Source organism: Vidua macroura, chromosome 4, assembly GCF_024509145.1.
Source record: "Vidua macroura isolate BioBank_ID:100142 chromosome 4, ASM2450914v1, whole genome shotgun sequence".
Lineage (NCBI taxonomy): Eukaryota > Metazoa > Chordata > Aves > Passeriformes > Viduidae > Vidua > Vidua macroura.
In genome coordinates, this window is record NC_071574.1 from 50,886,311 (window position 1) to 50,900,314 (window position 14,004).

At 38.0% G+C, this 14,004-nt stretch overlaps 1 protein-coding gene across 2 annotated transcripts in view; it reads left to right on the forward strand.

Annotated features, from left to right (window-relative positions):
- PDS5A (PDS5 cohesin associated factor A) overlaps positions 1 to 14,004 on the forward strand; it is a 77,077-nt gene that overhangs the window by 19,665 nt on the left and 43,408 nt on the right. For both annotated transcript variants that reach the window (XM_053975190.1, XM_053975192.1), the window contains exons 3-6: positions 10,871 to 11,074; positions 11,485 to 11,571; positions 12,358 to 12,455; positions 12,945 to 13,071. In XM_053975190.1, coding sequence (XP_053831165.1) covers positions 10,871 to 11,074; positions 11,485 to 11,571; positions 12,358 to 12,455; positions 12,945 to 13,071 — 516 coding nt within the window. The remainder of the gene's footprint in view (positions 1 to 10,870; positions 11,075 to 11,484; positions 11,572 to 12,357; positions 12,456 to 12,944; positions 13,072 to 14,004) is intronic.

A 14,004-nucleotide genomic window follows, 5' to 3' on the forward strand; every position in this document is an offset into this window, starting at 1 on the left:
CCTAAACAAACCAGAAAATTCATGTCATAACTAAAGAGTATTTTCCTGTTGACCCATAGTACCATTGTTCTGATACTGCGTATGATGGCATTATGTGCGATTGCTGATCGTTCAACCAGCTATATGAAAGAAACTCTAATTTATTCCTTCTCTTACTGTCACAGATAATTTTTTTTTCTTCTTCTTCTTTTAAAAGAAATAAACTGTGCAATCAGTTAAAGATCAACCTACAAATAGTTCACATAATTTTTTGCTTTGGGAGGTATTCAGCTCACCACAGTTTACAAGATTGTTGAAATAGAAAAACACTTTCCTTGGAAGAAACTTTTTTTGTCTCGTGTTGATTGTGTTGAAACATGTATTCGGTTTGCATGGCCAACCTTTTGTAGTGGGGGTGGGCTACAGGGGTGGCTTCTGTGAGAAGCTGCCAGAAGCTTCCTCCATGTCTGGCAGAGCCAATCCCTGGTGGCTCCAAACATGGATGTGCTGCTGGCCAAGGCTGGGCCAAACAGAAATGGTGGTAATGCCTCTGTGGTAACAGATTTAAGAAAAAGGTAGTTATTTGCATTGATGGAAGCCAGAGAAAGAGAGGAGTGAGAGTATGTGAGAGGAACAACTCTGCAGACAGCCAGGTCAGTGAAGAAGGTGACAGAGGAGGCACTCTGGGCACTGGAGCTGGGATTCCCCTGCAGCTTGTGGTGCAGACCATGGTGAAACAACTGTGACCCTGCAGCCCATGGAGGACCACAGAGGTGCAGACATTCTCCTGCAGCCTGTGTTAAAGACCATGGTGAAGCAGCTGTGCCACTACAGCCTGCAGAGGACCATGAAGATGCTGAGATCCACCTGCAGCCTGTGGAGGGGACCCATGCCACAGCAGGTAGATGCCTGAGAGGAGGCTGTGATCCCATGGGAGACCTGTCATAAAGCAGGGTCCTGGGAGGGATCTGCAGACCCATGGCAAGAGGAGCCCATGCCAGATCAGGTTTGCTGGTAGGACTTGTGAGCCCTTGGGGACCCATGCTGGAACAGCCTGTCCTTGAAAGAATGCACCCTGTGGAAGAGGGACTCGTGTTGGAGAAGTTCTTGGAGAATTGTCTCCCGTGGGAGAGACCCCACATTGGAGCAGGCAAACTCCTCCTCTCCTGAGTAGTGTGACTAGCAACATGTGACAAACTGACCATAATCCCTATTCCCTGTCTCTCTCTGTTGCTGGGGGAGGGGTAGAGGTGGGAAGGAGGGAGGGGTAGGAGGGAATGTGTTTTTAATGTTTTATTTCTCATTATCTTGCTCTGATTTTGGTAGTAGTAAATGCAGTATTTCTAATTTGAGCCTGTTTTGCCCGTGACAGTATTTGGTGAGTGATCTCTCTCTGTCCATATCTCAACTCATGAACCCTTTGTTATATTTTCTCTCCCCTGTCCAGCTGTGGAGGGGAGTGATAGAGAGGCTTTGGTAGCTGGCTGGACCCAGCCAGGAAAAACCTACTACAAAACACAAGTAGGAAAAAGCCCTTTATATATGTCCTGCTTCTGGTTGACAGTCAGGAGAGTGTAGGATGTACCATGGTATGCACCTGCACCATAATGTAGAAATAGATGTGGATAGAGTCTTTACAACATCTGTATTGTTGGCAGCATAGCTCTATGTGTATTTAATGTGAAACCCTAACATATGATTGGGTTGTAAGAATTGATCTTAAATAATCACTTCAGAATGAACCCTTACAGTGAATTCACAGTAGAAATGCAAATGCTGTTGTTTTGTCTAGCACCACCTTCTCTTTGGAAGAGGAAATGAATTAACACACAGCATTGAGCTGGTTGTGAAGAATCCTCTCTCTCACATCAGGAGGCTATTATCAAACTACTTGTGAACTTCATATGGAAATAGAAACTCCTTTGCCGTGGGGAATAAGGGTTGAAGAATTTTTTGGTTTTGCCCCAGCCATATATAACAATTGCCATTATAGCTAGGGGAGGAGGACTTCTTAAGGAAATGCTTTTAACTGATGATGTCTTGAATTACCATTAGAACATTTTAAAAATAGGCTCTTTTTAGTCTCTCTGCAAAACCCTTTCATTATGTGTTGATGTATGTGGAAGGAAAGTTTCTAAGAATTTAGGTGACTTTAGGAATCTTCTTAGGGTATTTAAACAATTATTAGTCTTTGGCAGGAAAATTGCAAAGAATTCCATTACAAATCTTTCCAGTAATAAAGACTAGGTACTGCTGAGGACTGAATCACTTAAAAAATAAAATTAAAATTGGTGCTGTTACACCACACTTAAGTCATAGATGTGTAAGAGATGGGGAGTAGTGTGAGTATGAAAACATAATGTGCTGATAAATATGAGCTCTTTTAACTATTTGAGAAGAATATCCATGCATTGTTAAAATGTGTGATTTGATTGTGATTGTAGTTTGTGTCATAGAAAAATTGTGTGAATCAGTTTAAAACTGGGATAAGAAAATACTTCAGAGATTGCAATATGATACAGCCAAACTAATAATACTTCTCAATGTTTCTTGCATTAAAATAACTTTAAAAGGTTTTGGATTGAGTAGCCAAGTACTGTCATGCATCCAAAGCTGCTTGTAAATAAAAAGTACCACAAAATAATTTTTTTTGATGATAAACCATGCAGTGACCTATGTCAGGTAGTACTTTGCACACTTGAAAACCTTTTAGCTGTTTGGGAAATGTGAAGAGGTGAGTTGGTTTTGTTCATCACAGCTAAGGAGAATGTGTATTAAGTCAAATAATTTGAGTGGAATTGATCCAGTGGGAACTTCTAGGCTTTAATGTTGATTTAAGCATGGTGAGGAATAATGAGAGAAAATAACACTATGACTTCATGAAGTTGTAAAGGACTAAATAAGGGAATTCTGATGCATCAGTTGAGGCTGCTCAATGAAATCTTTGACTGAACAGTTTCTATTGAAAAACCTTACAGAATTTAGTGCTGGGTAAGGAGCCAGACGGTGAATACTGTGTTCTGCTTCCCTTCTGTGACTCAGATGCATATGCTGGTTTGCATACTCTGGGAACGTACTCTGTGCAGTACTGAAGTTGTAGGGAACATTTGCCTCCAAAGGTATGAGATAAGGATATGATGAGAATAATAAGAACCTGGAAGGCAAAGAAAGTGGTGGCCTGAAAATGTAAATAGGAAACCTCTGCTGTCTCAGGTCATGATAAAACCCCAGGAAACAGATTATTACATTAAAATGAGTAAGTTCATTGATACATTGGATACAAGTTCTGAAAATTACTGTAGCTACACATTTCTGAGACCTTGAATGTAAAATGATTGGTGATCAGATCTTATGCCAGTTTTTACTAGATAGAAGTAAAGGTACATTTTCAGGGGATCTAGTAGGATTTGGCTATCTGTAGCAGTCCATTTCAGGCTTCCTGAGCTTGCCACTGGTAAGGTTAAGAATTCATGCCTCTACTGGTTTATTTGTTAAGAGTTTATGCACTGGAAAGGCTCCCTTCCTGGTCTTGGCCATTGAAGTCTAACTACCTTCTTGCTACTGGTTCTGGAATGTATCAGATCTGTCTAGAATCTAACTATGCCTTGTCAGAAAACTATCTGAGCCTTTTCCCAAGAGGCTTTTTGGACACATTAGTAAATCAAATTTAATCATGGAGTTGTTCAACAAGTGCACTGGCACTGCAGGGCCAGAAGCAGGTCAGGGTGAGTAATAGGAAAGGGAGAAGGAGATGGTGGCTGCAAGTGGTTAAACGGGATCTCCATGTCACATGAAGCCAAAACCAGACAGAAATTCAGACCTGGTTGCCAACCAGTAGTCTTAGCAGTACAAAGTTCAAACCTGTCCCCAGATAGCTATGATTTTGGTTGTGTGTGATCACTCAAATAGTCATCATTTCAAAATAAATAACAGAAGATAAAGATTCCATATTGTTGCAATAGTGTGAATGTAAATGAACTTACAGTATTTTCTTACTCTTACTACTGCTTACAAAGCATAGTGGTACCTGATTAAACACAAAAAAAACCACCAAAAAACAAAAAACAACAAATTTGGTTTAAAGTGTGTTTACTTGGAGGAAAAAGCACATTGCTGTTGCATATAGTGGTGAAGGAACTGAGGGTGTACAAAAATGGTTTTGAATCTTCCAAATCCTACTTTAGTAAAAATTTAAAAACAGTGATATTTTCTAAAATACTCAGTTCTGAGCAAAATATATTTTGACAAGGTTGTGGTGATAAGAAAAGGCATGTAATATTTTCTCTGCACATCATGAATCTGATTTTTCCCATGGGCTTGTTCATGGCTAAAGAGTACAGATTTATTACATGCAGTGGTAACAGCATTAGGATTATCTTTTGCTGGGAAGGAAGGACAGAGTTTTACTTCCTTTTGCACCACTGCAATCTTGGGAAGCATACTTTCTTTGAACTTTTCCTTGCAGCAGTCCATATGAGTTGCTGTAATCAAGATGTCAATCTGATTGATTCTCAGTGTATGACTCAATATTTTGCTCTGCAAAAATCAAGTACAATTTAAAAAGCATGTTCTAATTTGTGCCCTGAAAAGTGTTTTGAATTAAGGTATCTGATTTTTCTTATTTTATTTGCCTTGTTCCCCCCTTCTGTTCCATTCATGTTAGTATGAGGAATCTTACAGATTTACAACAGAACTGGAATTCTACTGTGTGTTGTTTACCAAGATATGTGGGTATCTGTACAGTCCCTTCCCAATTTGGTAACAATTCTTGTCCTGTTTGTGTGATATTTGAATTCATTTTGTAGTCACTTAAAAACGTGTACCAAGGAAGTTACTTCAGGTAGTCCATGAACTATCTGTTCTGTATACTGTTTTTATTATAGGCAGTAATCAGTCTTTCTGCTTTTTCACATGTCAGATCGATTTAATAGCTATATTCTTGGAAAATAGTCTTGCTTGATATAAGTAAAATAATACAGAAGATGCTATTTCACCAATGAGAAGGTAGTGGTAAATTAGCAATTTGTGACTTCTTTGCTTGTGATTGGTCAGTTGGCTGGAACTCCAAAGAAAAGCCTGGTGTAGGTCAGTCCCCAGGGGAAGACCTGGCAGTTAAACAGTTAAACTGTTTGCCCAATCAGCTGTTGCTGCATCAGCTTTTCACCTCATATGATACATTTGTAAGCACATCTGGAAACCCTGTTCATTGGCTTTAGGTTGTGAGCGGGATATATAAAGAAGAAAGCAAATAGGTTTTGCCCTGTTTTTTTGCAGAATGTTTATATCATCTTTTGTCCAACTTTTCATTTTCTTTTTTCCCTTTCGCAAGTTATCTAAAGGCAGTTAAATGTCCTGTCAGAGAGTACAGATTAAAGAATTTGTAGTGAAAATGGTTCATTGCCCTTCTCTGGATTTGCTCCAGCACTTTCCTGAACTGAGGGGCCCAGAACTGGAAACTGGATTCAGGGTGTGGCCTCACCAGTGCCAAATATAGTGGGAGAGTCACTGTCCTGGTCCTGCTGGCCCCACTGTTGCTGACACAGGCCAGGATGCCATTGGCCTCCTTGGCCACCTGGGCACACCCTGGCTCATGTTCAGCCACCTGTGGACCAGCACTCCCAGGTCCTTTTCTGCTGGGCAGTTTTCCATCCACTCTGCCCCAGCCTGTAGCACTGCCTTGTGATCCAAGTGCAGGACCTGGCAGAGGGCCTTGTTGAACCTCATAGTGCTGGCCTTGGCCCACCAGATTGTCCTGTCCAGGTCCTTCTGCAGAGCCTCCAAGTCCTCCAGAATATCAACACTCCTGACCAACTCAGTGTCATCTGTGAATTTACTGAGGGTGCACCCAATCGCTTAGTCCAGATCATTGATAAAGATATTAAATGGTACTGGCCCCAAAGAGAGGTTTCAGCTGTTGTTTTTAATTAGCACAGTCTGGTAAATGTCTCCTTACAAGAAAGGGCATTTGAGACTCCTTCGGCAAATACATTCTGTACCTGTGTCATGTAAATTTTTTTTTTAATTAGTGAGGATAATCAGGACTAAGTAATGTGTTTACAATCAGCATTTAGTATTTTTAGCATTTCATGAGTTGTATTGCTGCTTTTTTACTTTCCTTCTTTTGTCATATCCTGCCCTTACATTTTTGTTTTTGTGTACATGGCCTGCTGTTGGCTCATAAATTCTTTACAATTGCTTACTAAATGTCCATCTTTTTTCTCTTCTGATGTTTACAGCAGATAAGGCAGCTTAATAAGGTCATGGATTTAAGCACTAAGCATATGACGATTTACCAATGGTGATTTTTTGGTATTTCTGTTCTTCTCATAGAGTATCCTATCCTTTATTGCCATTCTGTAACTATGTAATCACCATCACTTCCTGCTTCTCATACCACAGGTTTTTGTGGAAATAGGGTCAGTTATAACACCATTCTCCACCAATGAATTCATTCAGTTCCAAAAGGTGCTTTCAATTTATCACTTTAGGAAGGGGCTAAGGAGACAATATTGGCCTAATTTTCATTTCTTTCGAGCTTCTCAATTTCTGTGTGGTCAGTGTGATGTTGTTCTTGACACTCAAATGAAGTCTTGTGCAAAGTGTTGATTATCTTTATTAAAGGCATGAGCTGTTTGGACATGAGAGTTATCAAAGTAATTTGCTTTTTATGTGTTACCCTGGTTTTCTCAACTTCTGGGTTCCTGGTTTGGTTTGTATTATAAAATTCTGTTGATGTCAGCCTGTTGGATGTATTGGCAAGATGTAATTTCTTGATTACTACATCAATATTTGGTGCTTTCTGTTTAGTTGGTATCTCCCTTATTCGGATGTTAGCTTAGGGTGGTGGTGGGCTGTGTGTATATAGTTTGTTGTTTTGGGATTATTTTGTTGTTAGGGATTATTTTGTTTGTTGCTTAAAGAAAAGCCATCAAAACCTGTGGTACTACATTTGTGATTTCATGTGTCAGGAATTCAAAGATTTTGAATTAAGTCATCTGGTCCTCCTGATTTGAGTATTTTTCTTTTCTTTTTCTTCACACTTTAACATGTCTTTTTTCCATGTTTGTTTGATGCTTCTGGCTGACAGATATGACTGTATCTGAGGCTGACAAAGATTTCTCATCCTAAATCTGCACCACATAAAAGTATTTTTTTTCAGAGACATGTGTCTGTGAAATATTTTGCTGTGTTTTACTGTGAGATCTGAAATAAAAATATAATTTATTGTTAATAGTTAATGGCAAGAATCACCTATAGTACTGCTTAAATTGTGTAAGGAAATATGTAAAAACACTCTGATGACAGTTGCCTTATTTGGGTCTGCTGTGATTTCAGCCTTTTCTTGGCATCTCTCCTTGAATTGTCCTAGCTCTTGAAGTGTCATCTGGGTTCACATCCATTTGGTTAAGTTTTACTTTCAAATATCTTTTGTATTTAATCCTGGTGCTGAAGTTAATTTACAGTATCATCCCAGTTACAACAAATGGTATCAAATGGTATCTCAATTGTTGAATTTCTTCTTTCAGTGGTTGCAAAGGGATTTTTAAAATTCTGAGTATTTTTCCCTGGTCTTTTTACAAGCCAAGGGTTGTTAAATGTTACTGCTTTGGAGCCCTGTGAATAAGCTGGTGTAAGAACAGTAAAACAAATGCAACATGTACACGCCTTCCCCCTGCTGTGACTGGCTTGGAGGTTTGTGCTTGTCCTGCCAACTGCAGAAAGGCTTTTCTAGATCTGCCTGCTTCTTCCTCTCTGCAACTGCTGGTTTGAGTCTTTTAACTGTCTATACTGATTTCCCTGTTGTCTGTTGGTGTTTATATTCCTCTCCCCCTATTCCCCTATTGCTGGAATCATCAGTATGTTTCAGCAGCTTCCTGATCCAACAAACCATTTTCCTAAATCATACAGATCGGAACAGCAAAGTTAATATTCCTGTCTGAGGCATGGCTCTTGCACAAGAGCCACTGCTGAGTCACATAAGGGCAGGCTACCATGCTGATTTCGTCTTTGGAAGCAGGCCACATATAAGCTGCAGTTCTGTGAGATGTGGGCAGTGTGTGAACAGCCCTTTGGCAACCTCACATGTATGTTTCAGTGCAGTTGAAAGGCTGACTGACAGTCTCACAAGAAGCTGCAGGTATTGTTCATCTCGCCTCATTTTAGGCCTCTAGTCACACTGAGCTGCTTTGATGGCTGCTGCCGAGTTCCACGGCAAAACTGAGCCAGCACCTGTAGATGTCATCATAGACGTCTGTGCTTGAACTCAGGGTCTGTGTATTTCTCTCCAGTGGGTGAAAGGATAACCTAGACTGGCTTGCACACTGCATGGTTGATACAATCAGATGAACACCTTCCTGGAAGTTTCAACTTTCCAGTTTTCAGTATGTTGATAACATGCTGAGAGTGACTTTAGCAGTTTTCATTTAGCTTTTCTCGCTAGTTTGAATGAAGACATTTGCATTGCTTCAGTGTTATAATCCTATCATTTCACTTGCTGGTTTGCAGAGCCTGGGAGAGTAAAATTTTGCTCTGATAATTAGAATTTCAGAGTACTGTGGTAAAAATGGCAATAATGTCAATTTCTAGAATAGTTGTAATAGTTTATTTTTTCAAGCTAAGTAAAGTACCAGTATATGACAAATTAATGGAGATACATTCAATCAAAAGTGATGCAAAATGAATTTAATCATAAATGTGCATAGCCGTATTCTTTTTACATTTGCTAGAATTAGCGTTTAAATTGACTGCTTAATTGTTTGGAAAGGAATGGATGATGTTACATTATTATTATTAAAGAATATTTTTCTGTCTCTTGCTTTTTGCATAGAGTACGGTAACAGATTTTTTGTTGTGAAAGCTGCTAAGTCTGTATGCTTTTTATATAAATGAATATTGGTGTTCAAGATAGTTTCAACTGTATAGCCAGACATCAGTTAGACAGTACTACTGTAGTCTGAAAAAGTAGTGAGTTCCTGTTACAGTTTGATCACATTTTTTGGGAATAAAAACTGTCTTAGGTGATAATGAGTGGTTTCCAGTTTGGACATTGAAAACATTAAATTTTTTGGACTTTAGCCTTTTGTATCTAGAGAGTTTATTTTAGGTTTTCAGTTTCATTAGCAGATTATTTTAGCAGATCAATTTCTGTCTGTATCCAGAACTTCAGGGGAGGCTACCCCAGTGCAGAGCAGGAGAATCCCCTCCCTTGACCAGCTGGTGATGCTGTGCCTGATGCACCCCAGGACACAGCGACAAATGGCCCTGTAACAGACCTGAGTTGTCAGTAGAAGAATGGTTTTGTGCTTTCAGCTAGGGCTTTAAAACATAGCTTAAGAATATTTTTAAGGAAACAGACCAATAAGATACAATTTGTGTTTTTCTGAGCTGTAGATGTAAAGGTCTCTTTATTGTTGTGTAGGGTTTTTCTCCTCTCTTGTCTCCTCTTTTTTGTCTTTGTGGCAAGTTGGGTTATACTTGTACATTTCTAGAAATGGAGGAGGATTTTTAAGTAATGTCCTGTAGGAGAGGTTGCAGTCAAACATTTATTTTAATTTATAAGACCTGAATTTAAAACCATATTTCAAAACTCAGGAAGGAAAGAAAGCTGAAACACAGCACTTTCATGTTGGAAGAACAGACGTGCTTAATAATGGAGAAGCAACCCTAGAATAATTTGAATGACACCATAACAAAAAAATTCTGGTTAGAGTAAGAGATGTATTTATTAGCTGTGTGAGCTCAGTCTTCTTTTGTGTTTTACTGTTATTATTTTAGAGGTGAATTTGACCCATCAAGATTTATCATTCTTTCTTCTCTCTGGTATTTCTTCATCGTGTGCACTGCATATACTGTGTCTGTAGTGGGCATACCAAATCCTGCTCATATACAGTGCGGCTGTCCTTCACAGTTTTAACTCTAAGGATGCTCAAGTAACATGGAGGAATGGAACTCAAAGACTGATTTCACTAAGGTCATTCTAAGAGTATCTGGCACATCCACCCATTCTGTGCTGACATCCTAGAAGTCATTCTCATCCTTTAACAAACACTATTCCAAAAGTTAAATCTGCAACTTTTTATTTCCTTAAACTAAATTCTTACTTTCAGTTTTGCCAAATCATTGCGTTGAGATGTTTCAATTAACTGGGGTTGTATAATAATTTAATTTGGTGGCATTTCATAGGATTTAGTAGTTCTTAGCTGTGCTGGAAGAAACAAGGAAACCATGTGGTTAATTTATTACATTATGTCAATAAGGCTAAAGATGCAGCTCTAAATATGCAGAAGGAGAGATCTGGAGTGTTAAGACTTATTTTACATGAAGGATTAAATTATCTGGTATCTAGTTTGTTTAAACTAGATAGAAAGATTGTGCATATGTAAAGTACTTTGTGAGGTCTGTGCCTCAATAGAGGCAGAGTATTAAGAGTGGCCTCCTAGGCTCCTCTAGTTCTGGCACAGCTCTAAAGCAGCTGCATTGTACTATAGCCATGTGTTAGGCCAGATGGCTTACAGCCCCTCACACCATTCATACTGAGGTGAGTCCTCACTTGGAATTGCAATGGGACTGCCTTGAGGAAGAGATGCTGCCATCTCCAACCTCATCTCTGCACAGCAGTTTCTGTGCTGTACCTCAGGTCAAGATTGACAAAATAAACAGAACTGCAACATGGTTTTCAGTGTCTTAATCTAAAATATCAAGTTGATAAACCTTTAAGTATCAGGTTAAGACTTCCCTTTTCCTAGTATTTGTCCTAACAAAAAACTTCAAGTACTGATTGTGATTATGCAGTAGAACATGTATTGATAGCACTGTATCCTTTCAAAGAGTCTTGTTTAGTAATAAGGAATAAGAGCAGAAAGAACTCAATTTTTTTTCCGTTGTTTTTCAGATGGTGGTAAAAACCTTCATGGATATGGACCAGGACTCAGAAGATGAGAAGCAGCAGTATCTCCCATTAGCCTTGCACCTTGCCTCTGAATTCTTCCTCAGGAATCCCAATAAAGATGTGCGCCTCCTTGTAGCATGTTGCTTGGCTGATATCTTTCGTATCTATGCTCCTGAAGCTCCATATACTTCCCATGACAAACTTAAGGTAAAAATAAGAGAAAGGCTTTTCTCCTACCTTATTCTTACTGAGGAAAATATAAACCGCCTCCTTCAAAAATACAAACAAAACCCAAACCAACCAAACAGTTCCCCCCCAACAAAAAACCCCAAAAACTAACAGAAAAATGTTTTTATTCCCGTGTATACTGATTTTTAGTTTTATTAAGGAGAAGTTGCTTTAATCCTGTAAGTCAGTGTAATACTTAAGGGCCAGAGATATGTGAAGGAATGCTAGATGGCCAGTATCTGTGTTGGTGATAGCTTTCTGTCAGTGCCTAAAAAAGACAATTTGATGTTCTCACATTATGAGTTTGAAAATGTGGATAGATGTCAGTGCTAAAGGATTGTATTTTCACTTTCTGCTGAATCAAGCTTGTAAACTTTGTTTTTTGACAGGACATATTCTTGTTTATTACAAGACAATTAAAAGGCTTGGAGGACACGAAGAGCCCTCAATTTAACAGATACTTTTACTTGTTAGAGGTAACACAATAGTTGTAACTTTCAGTAGATGATAGTAGCTCTGTAAACCTAAGAAGTGTAATTAGTTGTTCTCTGGATGTGCCAGTATGCCTGGCAAATTTTTTTTATTCTGTAAATCACTCCACTCTCATTAAAGTTCAGTGAATTGCTTCTTCTAGTACTTATAATGCTGGTTGTGTTTAATAAGTTTGTTAATCTGTAGTTGAGGACATGTTTAAACAATTGGTATTTATTAAAATGTAGCCTTTCTCTTACAATTCCATGTGCTGGGGATTTTTTATCAAGAGATAAAATTTCAAATGCTGATTAAAATGCAAATGTGCCTATATTGGTGATGGGAAGAGGAACGTAAGATTTTTGCTTTAAAAACATTGCAAAACCATACTCTTGACAAGAACTGAGTGGTGGGGTTCAGTATGCTTTTAGAAATAGTATCTCATTTATGAACAAGATACTTGGTGTTCAAAACATGATGTTTGAAATTGTATTGTTTCATAGAATGAAGAAAAAATAAGGTCTTATATTAACAAGTTCTTTCAATTGGATTTCATACATAAGAAATCAGATCATTCTGTATTTAGCTTTTTCTGGATATATCTTGCAAAGCCCCCCTGTGTTAGGAGCTCTTTATATGCAAAGCAAATATCCAGTCTCTTTCCCCAAAGCATTTACATCTATTGTATATTATTTTTCCTAAAATAGAAAAAAACCCATAGGTAATATGATTATATTTGTATTACTTAATGTGAAGTTGTACTAGCCTAAATATCCTAATTTTTGTTTTAGAATTTAGCTTGGGTCAAATCTTACAACATCTGCTTTGAGTTGGAAGATTGCAATGACATTTTTATTCAGCTTTTTAGGACTCTTTTTTCAGTTATCAAGTAAGTTGAATCATTTCCATTATATTAACGTGTCAAAATATCATTAGGTTTGGGGGTAGGCTGAATCATTGCATAGTCTACAGATAAATATACCTGAACAGAAGTCTTAATTTGCCTAAATGAGGAGCTACCAGGAAAGCAAATGAGTGTGAACTGCTGAAATTACAGATGGGTGTGTGTCTGAAAGTAGATGTTTTTAAAATTTATTGTCCATGTTACAGCAGTATATTTCATTCTGATTACTTTATCTACATTCTTGTCTTGGTTGTTATTGTCCTTTTTCTGTTTTTATTGTCTTAAAGCAGAGCTAGGTTGTTCTAGATTTTTGAACCTTTCTATAAGAGAATAAAGGCACATAAAATAGTTTTGAGATGTGAAGAGTGTAAGGGAGAGCAAACTGAACAACATTTGATGTTGTTTCTTGATTGTACTGTTATTATTTGTCAGAGTCTGAGAATTTAATATTGAAAATATTCTTTATGATCTTAGTAATAGCCACAACCAGAAGGTACAAATGCATATGCTGGATTTGATGAGTTCTATCATCATGGAAGGCGATGGAGTAACTCAGGAGCTGCTGGACTCAATTTTGATTAACCTCATTCCTGCACACAAGGTCTGCCAAGTATAATGTTATCATAGTATACTGTTATAATAACAATAATTCTTATTGCCTTTTGTGTGTTGTTAATGTTTTTATACGCTTTAGCTATTGTGACTGTATAATTTTCTCACATTCATTTGGGAATTACCTGCTGCTGTTGATTAGCTATGTCTAGATTATTTGATACAGAGAGATTGTGCCACCTCAGGATCTCTGTACTGAAACATAAATAAAGTGTTTTCAAGCAAATATAATAGGAAAACATTAAATCTTGAGGATTGTAAGTAGTTGGTTGTTTCACTTTTGGGATATCTTGGGGGGTTTTTTTGTTTGTTTGTTTGTTTTTTAATAGATAAGATATTAAATGTTTTTGAGTTTAAAAGAAGGGGGGCAGGGGAAAGATATTCCCAAGACTTCTGTGGTGTCTTACTGTTCTCCTCAGTTTGCCAGTCAGAGTTCGCTGCACCTTCCTAATTGTGCTTCCCACCCCTTCCATTGTCTTTCTTTATTTAATTCACTTATAAGGAACAAAGTGACACAGAACACACACACTCCCCTTCCTAGGGGAATTGTGTGTTCCTTGAAGAGGAGATGACTGGGTCTGCACTTGAGCTTTTAAAGTACCTTTACTGTAATGCCTTAATAAAAAGAGAATAAACACAAGTCCTTTAGCTGTGAAATAAGGGAAAATGATGTGCAGGCTGGTGATGCCTTACACTGACTAAGAAAATTCCCTAGCTAAAACATTTGCACTTATCAAAAATAGTATGGAGTACCATAAGTTTCAGTTATTAGTAATAGTAGATGAACTGCACTCTGATTACTAAGTATGTGTTTCTGTTTGCTCATTTGTTAATTTAAAATAATTACAAAAATTAAGGCACATCCATCCATGACTAGATAATTAAATCAGTATTAGTATGGCCATTGTCAATTACCTGTGAA